The 14,943-nt window shown below is 36.1% G+C and overlaps 1 protein-coding gene across 1 annotated transcript in view; it reads right to left on the bottom strand.

Moving 5' to 3' along the window:
• LOC135088184 (uncharacterized) overlaps positions 1–14,943 on the bottom strand; it is a 141,351-nt gene that overhangs the window by 45,500 nt on the left and 80,908 nt on the right. The window contains exon 3 of the mRNA XM_063983074.1: positions 5,560–5,663. Coding sequence (XP_063839144.1) covers positions 5,560–5,663 — 104 coding nt within the window. The remainder of the gene's footprint in view (positions 1–5,559; positions 5,664–14,943) is intronic.

Raw genomic sequence — 14,943 nt, 5'->3', positions numbered from 1 at the left:
ACATAAGGATTAGAGGTTTATACTGCATGTGGAATAGTCTAAGACTGCTTAACATTTTAACAAGGTGGACCGACGACATCGTAAAGGTAGCAGGGAAGCGCTGGACTCAGGCCGCTACCAATCGATCAACATGGAAATCATTAGGGGAGGCCTATGTTCAGCAGTGGACGTCCTATGGCTGAAATGATGATGATGATGATGATGATGATAACATTTTAAACCACCACAAACGAGAAAACGAAATCGCTAAACGATTTTAAACGAACTTTACTTTAAATACATATCAACTTTTATTATAGTCGCCTTATCGTAGCTGATGCATACAACTACCTAAAAAATAGGCTCCAAAGAGAAAACAAAGCTCTACAAATGCAGGATAAACGATTGTTTTGAATTCCTGAAATCATACTGAACACTTTGCTCTTTAAAAAAATTATTGGATCACTAGGAGCCTATGCTAGCTGTCTATCATCTCGGAGTCAATCTTAGGGTTTTATTTGATTGCAATTTTGCCAAAGCTTATATCGACGCCGAAAATACAGTATAAGCAGCACATAAGTACGTGTACATTTTTATTGTAAAATGTGCTGACGTCCGTACATAATTACTCCTTCATTTTAATTTAGAAAATACTGTAATATGTGAAAAAGAAAATCATTAAAACGCTTTTTCTAGAGTAACATGCTTTCTATGAAATAACTAAACCTGCACACAACTAATTACAATTTAATATCTGCATAGGATAGCGAAGCATACATATGCATGTTTGCTATGAATTTAAATTAACTCGCGTTTTGTTCGCTGGCAATAATATAACTTTCATGGTCTAAAGCGTTCGCAATGTATGAGGGCAGTTCAAGTTTTACGCTGTGGCAGCTTATGTGGTTGGAATAGAAGCTATTTTGCGACAAAAATGTAGTCTGATATGCAGTCAACATTACAATGGGCAGAAATTTAATGGAATCCGTAGCTATTGTCGGAAATGGCCTTTTTGTTTTGCAATTTACAATTTCTTGTAATCTGTTCTTGTAATACGTAATAAATTGCACTGAGAGATGTAAGTAGGTACTCGTAATTCGAAAATGTTGGAATCAAAACGTGTCACTTTTAACTACATATTCCACAAAATATCGATAACATTTTTTCACCAACAATTTTATTGTATTCACTGTGTAATATACAAAAAAACGCGAATGCTCTCCAACCCAATTTCTACCACAAGTACCGCAAAAAATCTCTCCTTTTTTCAAATAATGTGGATTATCAAAAAAACTCACTCCCTTTAAAATCTCCCGTTCAAACATTGCCAAAGTTAATTCCTCTTTATGGTGCATGAAATATTGCAAAAAATGCGCCAAGGGATCACCGCTTTGTTCATCTCATACATCATGCACGTGGCCTAGTTTTTATTTTATTAATATCGATTTTCGATTCCGCAAATATTGTTCGTTGGAAAGTGTACCCGCGGGTTTAATGAATACTAATAAGATGAATGGATAGTACAATTCGTTGAATAACTAGCTTTTGTTGGCGGATTCACCCGCCTGTATCTACAAGTCACTCGCCCGTATTCACAAACGATGCTTGCTTAAGTGAAGCGGCAAATTAGACGCACAGCGTTGAATAAAGTTCTGTGATTGGTTCGTGTGTCACCCTGTGCGTCCACGGGCACTGTGAGACCTCATAGTAATGTTTGTGAATGCGGGCGTAAATCTACTTATTTAACAAGTCTTTTTCGCGTGTGTGATAATGGTATTAAATCTTAAAATGAGGGTTTGGTAAAACGACATCATCATATTTCCCCAGAATGAAAGACTACTATAACAAATACACTACGGCTCATAATAAAGACATTACATTTCTTCCATTATTATAATGTCTTATTATCCCCCCTGAACACAATTACTAGCCAAATAATCGAAAAATCACACAAAAAACTACAATAATGGCGCCTGACAGCAATATTCGCGATAGAAATCGGCTAGGCCATCAATTTTCTATTATAAGTCGCATGATAAATGTTTTTAATGCGTTGGTCATAGGGCGTAATGGATGCCCATTCGTACTAGAAAACCCACGGGCATTGGCATTAGACTAAGAGCTAGTGAACGCCAGACCTACGTCATTTTATAAAAGCTGAAAGTTTGTCAGCGTATGCTCCCAATATATAGGTTAGAATGTTGGTGAATCATCAAGTTTGGGTCATCGTGGCTTTGGCAGCTCTCCTAAAATATAAACTGTCTGGCAAGGGGTTGGAACTGTCAAAACTATCTGGCTGATGTGGAAACAACTTCTAATCATTTGACAAAGTTTCAGCTTTTATAAAATGACGTAGGTCTGGCGTTCACTAGCTCTTAGTCTACATTGGCCTCTACCGAATGGCTAGCTAGGTAATAAATTACAAGATAAGTAATGATCTGCCCCTGGATTTCTTGATACGAATGTATTAGTTCCATCGATGTTACGAAAGGAAAAACTTTCACCTTGGTTGAAACTCCTTAAAAACATGACAAATATAGCTTAAAAACTGCAGTTCATGACGAGAAATTGTCATTGTAATAACCATCATTAATAATATCAAGCTCTACGCGACGGCTGACAACACAGAAAAAAGATCAGTCATTCTACAAGCAAACATTTCGGCATAGAGCGTAACACTTGGGCTTAAAAATGCACAATAAACTGCGGAAATCGCTTGCAAAGTGACTACCCAACTGCTACACCACTTACACCCGTATTCACAAACGATGCTTGCTTAGTGTTGCCGAACTATCGATAGTAAAACTATCGATAGTTTTCATTCGAAAAAGCCTTCTCCATCGATAGGCCTATCGATAGTATCGATACTGTCGATACTATCGATACTATCGATAGCACAAAACGAGGCAATACTATTGAATATGTGCAATACTATCGATACTATCGATAGTATTGTTGCTCGAGAAGAATAAACTATCGATAGTATCGATACTATCGATAGTATTGTCGCTTTTGAATAAAAAGCTATCGATACTATCGATAGTATCGATACTATCGATTGTTCTAGACTATCGATAGTCTGTAAATTTTCAATAGTATTGGGTATGCTTAAATTCATTTTTACAATATTTCAAATGTTTCGCTTGACTTACCAACTAAACATATAACTAAAAATAATAATCTCACTTGTATTTAAAACTACCTGCATTAGTTAAGTACGGCAAATAAAATGTATTGCCAATTTTGGAAACATATAATTAAATGTTATGGTTAACTATATGAAATAATTCAAGTATTCCAATAACCCTATTGTTGTGCCTATTGACTATTATACCCAAATATTGTAAACGATACTATTGTAAATTGCCAAACTATCGATAGTCTAGAACAATCGATAGTATCGATACTATCGATAGTATTGATAGCTTTTTATTCAAAAGCGACAATAGTATCGATAGTATCGATACTATCGATAGTTTATTCTTCACGAGCAACAATACAATCGATAGTATCGATAGTATTGCACATATTCAATAGTATTGCCTCGTTTTGAGCTATCGATAGTATCGATAGTATCGACAGTATCGATACTATCGATAGGCCAATCGATAGTCTTGCGATAGTTTGACTATCGATAGACTATCGATAGTCTATCGATAGTCGACTATCGATCGGCAACACTATGCTTGCTTAAGTGAAGCAGCAAATCGAACGCACAGCGTTGAATAGAGAGAGCTCTGTGGTTGGTTCCTGTGTGACCCTGTGCGTCTACGCGCACTGTGAGACCTCGTAGGAATATTTGTGAATACGGGCGTTAGTCTCAAACACCATTTATTTGGTTTCCTTACCATTATCATGCGTCATTCACGCACTCACCGACCGGATAGTGACGTACGTCAATACCACGTTCCAGTCATCCGATACTTTACAAGCCTCGTAAAACATCTTTCAAATTACACGCACGTGCCTTAAATGTTCGTTGCCATACTCCATTAGCCTGCCCTTGATTTCGGGACATTTCGACATTTTGGGGTAAAATGTGTCAATGCCAAATCACCAGTGTAACTTGAGCTCTTCCCCCCTTTGAATTCCAGAGAGACTCTAAATATTGTAGATGATGATCGGAGGTTTGCTTATACTGGTTTTAGGACAATAGGGCTGGCACGTGGGAATCTAATAGGGGAGACATACATACCACTGTTACAATGCGTTTATGGCCACGAAATGGTAGCCAGTGAGTTATTTGTGATCGCTGCTTATTTCGATCAAGCTTCAGGGGAAAATTCTCCTTAACTCCATTAGTTAGGGTCTATGTTTTTAAACTTTGAATTTTAGATACGATTTAGAGCAAAATTTTTGTGTGGATTGTCATTCGCAATTGGGTAACAATCGCTGTAATTACGTTTATGTAAACATAAGGCGATGTACATTTGATAATTCTTTGTTTGACTGTGATTTAGTTTGATGGGAATTTCAACTGTTAACAGAATGATATGTATCCGGGGATCAATTTAGTGTTGGAAAATGGTTTCAGGGTGAAACAATGACCTTGATTTAGCTATAAAACTTAATCAATGAAGGCCAAATAACAGTTAAAGAATGTAAAAACTATTGCATTGGACCTGCAACGACATTTGATCAGAAGAAAGGAGATAAGCTAAAATCGCCGTAGCAAAAAAAAAAGTCATCAATATACATTTTTGAATTTAATTTAATGGTTTGCAAAGTTTTTGCCTCGCCATAAAGCGGAACATAAACTTATTAAATTTTGATACAAATGGCAATTGCATAAACTTAGGGGGCGTGATATGGCATGCGCAGTTGCACAGTGACGTCACAGATAACTTATTGCATCTGCCCAAAATCAATTTCACGCGTCACGTGACACATTCGGGGTAAATTTTAATAAACGTGGAAATTGGTCAAATTATCAACTTTTCGAGGGAGTTTTAGAATGAAGTCTAAATATTAAAATGAAATCCTTCTGAATAATATGGATTTCTTTTCCTAAACAAAAGATCCCGAGGTAAGTGTCGTTAACTTAAGACGTCAGCAGAAAAAACACCCTTTTAACACCTTTTTATTGCTAAAGACAGCAATAAAAAGGTGTTTGCGTTTTTGCATAAACGACAGCCCATCTCGACTTGAACACTGTAGGTCTGTAGCGTCTTATTTAACCGACTTCAAAAAAGGAGGAGGTTATATATGTTCGGCTGTATGTATGTTTATTTTAGTTGCTATTTTTCGACAAATGGTCGGTCCGGTAATATTATGGATTATCAGACAAGTAATGCCTTATTCATATTATGTCCTATAAGCATCTTACATTCAAAATAAAGCTACATTTGGAAATAAAACTAAAGAGTCATACGCCCGTATTCACAAACGATGCTTGCTTAAGTGAAGCATCAAATCGAACGCACAGCGTTGAATAGAGCTCTGTGATTGGTGTGTGTGTCACCCTGTGCGTCCACGCGCACTGTGAGACCTCACAGTAATGTTTGTGAATACGGGCGATAGAAATTCAAGCGAGCTTAAATTAATAAATTCACAAGTCAATATAATAAGATGCAATCTTACCATCAAAGCAAGCGTACTTGATGTAGACCACACCCGGAGACCAGCTCACTGCAGGCGGGTAGTCTTCGACCAGCACGAAGCTGCAGTGGTTCACACCAGTGCATCTGAAACAATTAGCAAGTACCACTTAAACCACTGCACTGGATAATAAATAGCTTATGTTGTTCCTGGAACAACATAAATAACTCCCTAATTTTTTCGTGTCCAGCTATAGGTATAATCCCTTCCCTACCTACTCCTCTACTTTTATTATTATAAATGCGAAAGTAACTATCTGTTACGTTTTCACGTCTAAACCAATGAACCGATTTTGATGAAATTCGGTATACCTAGAGAGAGTTTGAGTCCCGAAAAAGGACATAAGTTTTTATACGAAACTAGTATAATGTAATAAACCATTTATATTCAGTTATTTATTCATCATGAAAGCGTGACAATGACAAATTGAGGCAAATGATTCAATGAAACTACAAAGTATGCTCTTCATTTCACATTTCTTCATCGAGCCCAGTCGAAAAGTCACGAACAAGTAACATCAAATACGAATATTTTCGTGAAAACCGGAGATTTTCAAGCAATGCGCCTTGAAACTTTTTCTGGCTGCATATTACACCGCAATGGAAGATAAATAGATAAATGTTACTTAGAAACTTATCATAATACCTACTTAAGAAACAAAATAGATAATGCTTAAGCATACGATCGAACAGTGATCTTTCTTTACATGACGAGCTGTCTGTACAGGACGTTAATTGCTCTCGGTAACTACCTGCGTGTTTTTAGAAATCAAATGTCAATCATGTGATGAACGAAATGAATCCGTGTTGAAAATTAATACAACTCTATTGTATTCTTGTATATGGCCAGTACTCATATACATATGGGCAAACTTGCACACAAAAGTAAAGCATTAGTTTTGATTAAGAAACATGTTTTTCATTCCCAATGCAATAGTACCTATATTACCTATCTATGCCAATACCTAACCCAATATTCACACCCCTCAAAAATATAAATTCTACAAACCCAATTGAAAATCTCATAATTCACTCAATCCCTTCGGAGTTTAGTTACATGCACAGGTTTATAGAAATAAAATCCTACGATGCAGTAAGTACCAACTTAATAAAAATATTAGCATAGTCTTTAAAAAGGATTTCGCTTCAGTGTGACAGTATGACAGTTAAAAGCGCTTCAAACAAAACGTCTTTTCACATTGAATGCATTAGCATACCATAGCATTCCCCTCGAACGGTTTTAACGCGGTATTAATTAAATTTCTCAATTATTCGCGATAGAATCTTTTTGTAGACATTTATAAATTAAATTCCAAATAAAGAGCAACGTCATGATGTCGTTATAGATATTTGATTAATAATTAATTTTTACACCAAAAATGTGCCAGTGGTGATGACAGTGACTATTAACAATTAATTGTATGGTGAAGATGAAGATTAATATGGTAAAGTTTGAAATAAAGATATTAGGTTTTCTAATTCCATCGAATTAATTGATTAATCTTAACAAGCCATGGTCCCTATTCCGGCAAAGTTAAATAGAATAGAACCACTCCCATTCTTCCCATGGATGTTGTAAGAGGCGTAAAATGTGTGAAGCGACCTCCCGTACGTCAAATCCTCCCTTTTGCTTTTGGAAAATTGAGAGAGGGTTTTCCTCATGCAGTGGCTAAATGACCTGATTATAATGATTAATCTTAATAAGGTATTACAACTAGTCAAATGTTTTATGTAAGTTTGTAGGTTTAAGTCTTGTTGGAGGCTTTACAGTTTTTTTCTTAAGACAATATTTCATATTCTATGTTACTAACAGGAAAACTACGACTAAACGTGACATTACAAAACAAACCACCCATTCCCATTGTACTCCCTTTAAAAATCAATTTACATACCTAATAGGAAATGTTCCCCGTAAAAATATTGTATTTGAGTGGTCGGAAATGACTTTAACCTTTCATAACGTTAGTTGATTAATGCTCCCTCGTGAGGCACCCATTACGTAAATGGATAGGAACAAGTGGAACCTTAGTTGCTATGAAAATCAAGGTAGTGTGATGCATAAAGGCCCATAATTTACTTAGGAAACGATACATAATATGATGAAAGATAGGGGCTTTGACATTTGTTAAAGTACTGTCTTAATGTACCATTACTGACTTTTTTTGCTTATTATAATCTCCAAGTTGACCCGCTCATTATTCAAGATAACAGTGCAAAGCTGAGGCCTGCATATTCATCTGCAGCAGGTTGGGATAAAGATTAAGGATATAAACTGAATACTAATTTTTGGCCTGTGAGGCAACATTTAACTATTCTTATTACTCTTATATCCAAATTACCTTTGATATCATTAATGACTTGAACATAACTTACTACATTTTAAAAACATGTATGCGGGAAGTGGGTACCAAAAACTTATGCAAAATCAGCGTAAAAGATTTTGATAGAAACTTGCTATGAACAAAATCGCTATCACTTCACGTAATAAACCTTGTAATCTCGGAACCCGATCTACGAATAAACGGTAACAGCTATTGGGAACTGATTAACATCGATTTGTACGTCCAAAGTACTTACAAACTCGTACAAACATCGGTTTCAAATGCTACTGATAGAATCAATAGCTGTGGAATATTTGTTTACAATGCAGCATATCATTGGGACAAATAATGTATTTTAAATAGAGTCCGAAATAAGTTTACTTTTCACACAATTTCACGCAGAGTTAATCAAGTTTAAGGCTGAGTTGCACCACCTAACCTAACTCTAACCTTGATTATAACCATAACCGGTGTTTTTGTATGGAGTTTATCAGTTTTTTGACGTCTGTTAAAGTTAAATTAAGATGGTGCAACCCGGCCTAAGAGCAGTTTTGCGAGCAAAATTCGTACGTAGAGACGTCCGATCTCAATGACTGTATCCATGATAGTACTGTCCGAAATACTTAGTCATGGAACTATGGTTTGGTAGTTTTAGCACAAAATCCGTTTCCATCCGTCATCCGATTCTCTAGTTAATTTTCTAGATTCGTGTTTTGACGGATTCTTCTTATGTGCTACGAGAAGTACAAATTATAGAGTCATTCGGGACTGTTCCCACCTCTCGTTACCACCGCTGCAACTCCTGTGTAGCCAGGATCTGTAGCTTGACCGCCATAAAAACCCAACCAATGATGTCAAGTTTGTCCCGGGGGAAAGATAATCTGTCATTGGACCCGCAACGAAATTAAGCAGAAGAACATAGGAGGAGTTCGAAATTATAGAGTCAGGGAGAGTCGCCAAGTCCTAAGTTACTTTATTTAGTCCAATAACTACCCTATACGTAATTATCAACAATATGAGATCCCACTGAGCCCATATTAATTTAGGTACTTCAGAGACGCACAGCTCTGAACTAAAAATCCATCACGTACAAAACGCGTTATGAAATTTCATTAAAAAGCTCGTAAATTTCAGAAGCTACATGCCTAAGCTCGCGGCGCAATTATACAAGTCATGCTTATTACTTATTTATAGTACAGGCATAATTAAAATATTTGAAAACGCTTCCGTAGTCTAGTGAGTAGAATTGGAGTAAATATTGGTTTTGGGTTCGATTCCTAAATTAAACACAGACGTAAAAAATTAACACTGTAATGGATAATTTTATTGTTCCTAGTTTGGTTATGATACTGGCTTTAAACAACCTGAGACTATAAGAAAAATAAATATGACGTGCTTCTATCGATCTAATAGTTTTATTTTATTTTTCCTATTCAATCTTGCTTTTAACCGAGATTTTGATTGTTCCTAGGTCTGCAAGTAGGTACACATATAGTCAATTTCTTAGCATGTCATGGCAGAGAGACGGTAGAAATAATCTTTAAAGGTTCATTTTAGTCCTATTCGCTTGCTACCAGAAGTATTATGCCAGAGGTCACGGAAATCTAGGCTGACAAACTTTGCTTATGCTTGATATTTAGTGCTGTTTAAAAAGCCAATAATAATATATTTATTATTATTTCCCAGCAGCAGAACCCTAAAAATCCACATTCAATGGCGCTACGAACCCTGCCAAACATGCAAGTAAAACAAATAGCTGATCAATGATAACACCGGCACGCACTCAGCACTAGCACCTGGCTTCACTCGCTTATTCAATATAACGCTCCATTGGTTTTAGGGATCTATCAATCAAACGTTAAATAGCTGATACATTTTATTGTACGGATTTTAAACGTGAGATCATAAATGTAAAAAATTAACGTTTTGTAGCTGAACAATATTTGTTAGTACAAAATTATCTTGAGTTTGTACAAGAGATATACCTAAATATGTATTGTAAAAGGGACTCACTGACATCACAGTACAGCCCAAATATTGTGTTTGCACAAACTTGCTTCCATTTCGTAAAAGTGCACTAAGAAACAAATAAAATCGATACCGATCTCAGTGATTCTACCACACATTATGCCACATGACATTAAGCTGGCCTTTTTGTACTGATAATTTTTATGTGTGTGTAATAAAGTCTTTAAATAAATAAGTAAATAAATTCTAGGGCTCCATTAAACTAAAACAGCCACTGAAGAAAAGAAAGGTTTTCTAATATTGAACCCTATTTTTCTCTTCTTTTCGTGTCGACAACAAACCTATACACAGTGTCAGCCTTAAAAGGGTGGAGTTGTCAGTTGTCAGTAGCATTCACTAATTCTTCCTGCGTGCAGTTTTCAACCCTATTAGTCTGTAGATACATTATTATCTTCTATTACGCTAAAGTCCATTGTAAATATCTGAGTTGCCAGAAATCAAGCACAATAAATGTTTACGACCTATAATAATAGTTCATCAAACATTTGCCCAGTTCTCACACCTAATTAAACACGTATGTAGATTCAACGGACCTGCGCACGCGCCGCAACGGAACATGACGTTTTACAAACATGGCCGCCCTTCCGCCGCGTCACTTCCGGCAGTCCCTATAGCTTAGTGGGTTATTAGAGGGAAAATGGCGCCGAATGTGTAATTAGAATTCAAATTGTCTTAATATAATGGCGTCCGGTTTGAAGTGTCTCATACCTTCACGAATTTAAAGGGCCCGTGATAGGAGCCTCCTTGTACACATAGAAAGTACTTCATTAGTAAGTAAACTAAAAGCATGAACCCAGATTACCATACTGAATTATGGATATTCAAAACCCATTCATCGTAAACACTCAAAAAACAGTTAACGACTCTATCCTTCACAATAAAGCCATGATAACTCTATCATGGCATTGCAAAGAACTCTCTTTAGACGCTTTCATAGGTCTGTCCTAGTTTCAATTCCAAGGGATAAAATTGAAATCACTTTAGTTTTGTGATTCCCGCTGCCTGTCAAGTACACATTTAAAGAATAATATCTGCCAAAGAATATACACTGCTTGACAAAGACCTCCTCAAGGATTTTCACAACTACCAGTATAAATGCTTTAGATAAAAGAAAAATTCACAGCATTTTACAATATTAACTAAAAATATTATAAAGCTTGCACCCGTTACGAGAGTGCAGCAACTTTATTCCGCAATTTAAAAGTATAATTACGAATCCTCGTAAGAATTTCATTACTGCAGAAACTGGAGCATGAGTTAATTATGAACAGGAAAATTCTTTGAAGCTAAACTACTTTTTCTAAAAAGGAAACATGCATAATATCACCATTTTTACCCCCAGGAAAGTCTCTATACAGAGGAACTCTCATGTCAGTCAGATGGCAATAAAATTAAATGATGCTGACGGCAACCATGATCAGCCCCCCTAGACAAATTGCACTTTTTGATCGAATCAAAAATCTAATCCGTCAAAACTCCATACAAAATAAAGGCCTTTCGACCATTTTTCGACTAGTTTGCGATTATAATGTGCACTTTGACTAGACTTCCAGGTGACATACTACTTGGTTACCCTTTCTTTTGAGTTACTCTAAATTTCACATACTTTTAGTGAAAATTCGAGATAGTGACTACTTACATATTACAGTATTTTTATTTTATTCATCTTTCTTTATTCAGAAAACCACAGCTCTTTATAATACTAACTATTTTGTTACCAATTTAGAACAATTAACATGATCTTTCACTTGAATAATGTATTTTCCTAGTGTAATTCTACTTTATACTTTTGCCATTATACCTAAATGCAATGCAGAGTAATTCTGAGTCATTATGGAAATCATTGGGGGAGCCCTATGTTCAGCAGTGGACATACTATGCTGAAATCACCATCATCATCATCATCAACAGCCCTCTACAGTCCACTGCTGGACTATGAGCCTCCTCCACTATAGTGGAGGGTTTTGTTGCCATGATCCCTACCTTCGTGTTGCGTCGCGGGTGTCGTAAGAGGCGACTTAGGGCCTACAGTTCAAATAAAGAACGGGCAGCATTGCTCTCTGAAAACTCTGAAAAACATCAACCATTTAATCTGTGATCTCCATAGCTGAAATGATGATGATGAATTCAGAGATACAAAAATAAAGATTTTATTTTTAAAGTTTAACTTTATTACAGTAAAAACGGTTTGTAACACACTGAAGTCATACAGTTAAGACAAAATAGATGTCGGAATCCCTTCATTCTAATTAATATTATCTACTAATCCATCTTATTAGTTACCCATTTAAAGTTCACGAGCCCTGCGTGATGGTGCTTAATATCCAACCATTTTAGGATTAAAGAGATCCTGTAGCATTAATCACATTGATTTATATTACTATCAGTGCCGTAACTAGGGCGGTGCCAGCGGTGCCCAGGCACAGGGCGCAGACCCTGGAGGGGCGCAGAAATGACCAGACCAGTATCTAGTTTTGTTTCATGCATGGTAGTTAGTAGGTACATTTTGTTTTATTGCGAATATGGTGTAGACGCGCCCTCTGTACTATCTATATCTATATGGCATTTTTCAAGCGATCTTGAAACAACAACACTTGTAAAGGTGGTTTTATATTTGTCTGATGTGTCGTGACGTGACGCGTCAGAACGAGATATAGTTCTGACGCGTCACGTCACGACACATCAGACAAATATAAATCCACCTTGTCTTGCTCGCAATATTTACATACACAAACAAAAGTACCTATACCGTAACTATGAGACAATTTCTGTCTATATTCATTTGGAGGGCGCCACTTCTAACTTAGAAGTTCTAAGCAAATCTGTCAATCTAGCTGAGGAGATGTACATATAGTTCACGTTACGCTGTCATTGCTGTCAGCCACATTCATTGGTCCTCCCTTTATCTTTGACTAGCTGACCCGGCGAACTTTGTTCCGCCTTCCGCCTTAATGGCAATAAATAAGCAGACTTTTTTTTTAATTTCGAACGGGATAAAAAGTATCCTATGTCCTTCTCCTGGCTCTAAACTACCTCCCTGACAATTTTCAGCTAAATCGGTTCAGCCGTTCTTGAGTTACAAGTGGAGTAACTAACACGACTTTCTTTTATACAGTGTGAGTCACGTTAAAGTGTACATATGAAAATAGATGAAACTAGACCTATTTTTATCGACAAAAAAGAGGTCAAATTTTTTTGAGATTTTTTTTTATTTTTTTATAGAATTTTTTTTCTTCCAATTACTTATTGTAAAGAAAACGTAATAACTTTTAAACTAAGCGGTATATCCTGATAAAATAAAAACAGTAATAATGCTAAATAACAGGCGATACTAAAAAAATACATAAAATACACAAAAAAGGCCAACAAATAATAAAAAATTATACTTTTTGAAAAAAATTTGCTTTTAAATTCGTGTTTTTTTGGTTATTTGTAAAATTTCTCCAAAAAATGTCCCTATAACCGGTGGTTTTTATTACTTAGTATTATTCTCTATCGTATTACCTTCGTAAAACCAAAAATTGCAAGTCTCTATCCCTATCACAACGTTTGCAATGATCGTTTGAACTAAGCCTCTTCGGGCGCGCCATTCAAAGCTTCGTTAACAACGAAACTGAAAATGGCTCTAGATTTGTAATTTTGATAAAAATAAAGTTAGATTTCAAATAAAAACAAAAGATTTCGAAGTAAAATAAGCATTTTAGTTAAAATTAAAATTGTCTCTACCTGTAGCGGAGAATAATGTTGTGGCAGGCCTTTGTTCAAACGATCATAGCAAATGTTGTGACAGGAATAGAGAGAGAGAGTGAGCGCACGCGACATGCGAAAATGCACTGCCTGAAAGAATCACACAACCTATTCCGATTACTATGGAAACCGCTGGGAAGGGGTATCTTTGTTCAACAATTACGTCGAAACTAATAGACGTAGACTAATAAATTTACATTCGTTTTGTAGAATAGCTCAAATACTAAAAATACAATGCAAATAAAACATACCTTAACGACCTGGTTTTTCTTGTGTTGGAAAATAACTGAAAAAGAAGTGAAAAAAGTAATGTATTTTTCTAATTAAATCCATTCTTACTCCCATAAAATGTATGAGACTTGTGTCTGCTTTCTTCTTCTACTAATAGATAATTTTATTGGCTATCGCACGATATAAAATATTTGCCTATTAATGTTAAGCTACCCACGCTTTCACTTGTTTTTTAAAGAAGAGGTGTAAACTAAAAATTAATAACTTAAATCGATGGAATTTTTCGAGAAATGGGTCAGGCCCCAAATTTGAAGTATTTTCATCGATAAAATTGTCCATAGATTACGCCCTTAAAGTTTGATCACTACATGCCCGGACACACTGTATAATAGATTTTATTCATTAACTACGTGCGGCGTTACTGACGCACTAGCGTGCGAGAGATAGATAGAAAATTCATCGTTCGACAAGAGTGAAAGGGATGACTTACAAAACTAAACGATTCACAAAAGTTCCATTCTGCCGCGCCGTCCCACCCAATGTTCGGGGATTCCCCGATACATCGAGAATCACGCATTCAGATAGCCGCAGTGTTGCCAGAAGGTTACTTTTGTAACCTTTTAGGTTTTAAAAATTATGTCATAAACTGCATTTAAACATGAATTTGTTTTACTATTTTTATAAAAAATGAGTTTTAGCCAATGTTTTTCGATAGTGAAACGCAAATCCATGAAACGTTTTTATACGACCGGTCACTTTTCGGTCTTCATGGAATGGTCAAAATTTCGAATTTAGGTAAATAATTGATGATCAATTGTATTCATTTTCCATCCATGAACAACCTTACACAATCGCTCCGCACCCCCCCCCCCCCCCCCGTAGAAGGTTACTTTTTATTCAAAAAGGTTACATTTTTTTATATTTCTCGCACCGGGCGCATAAAAGGCTAGTTACGGCACTGATTACTATGCTTAATCCTTGAGAAAGACGTCGGCGTAGCGTGGTAACGACGATAGTTTTACTAGCGATATGTAGACAGT

Source organism: Ostrinia nubilalis, chromosome 3, assembly GCF_963855985.1.
Source record: "Ostrinia nubilalis chromosome 3, ilOstNubi1.1, whole genome shotgun sequence".
NCBI lineage: Eukaryota > Metazoa > Arthropoda > Insecta > Lepidoptera > Crambidae > Ostrinia > Ostrinia nubilalis.
The sequence above is the reverse complement of the archived record's forward strand: the minus strand, read 5'-3'. Positions and strand labels throughout refer to the sequence as shown.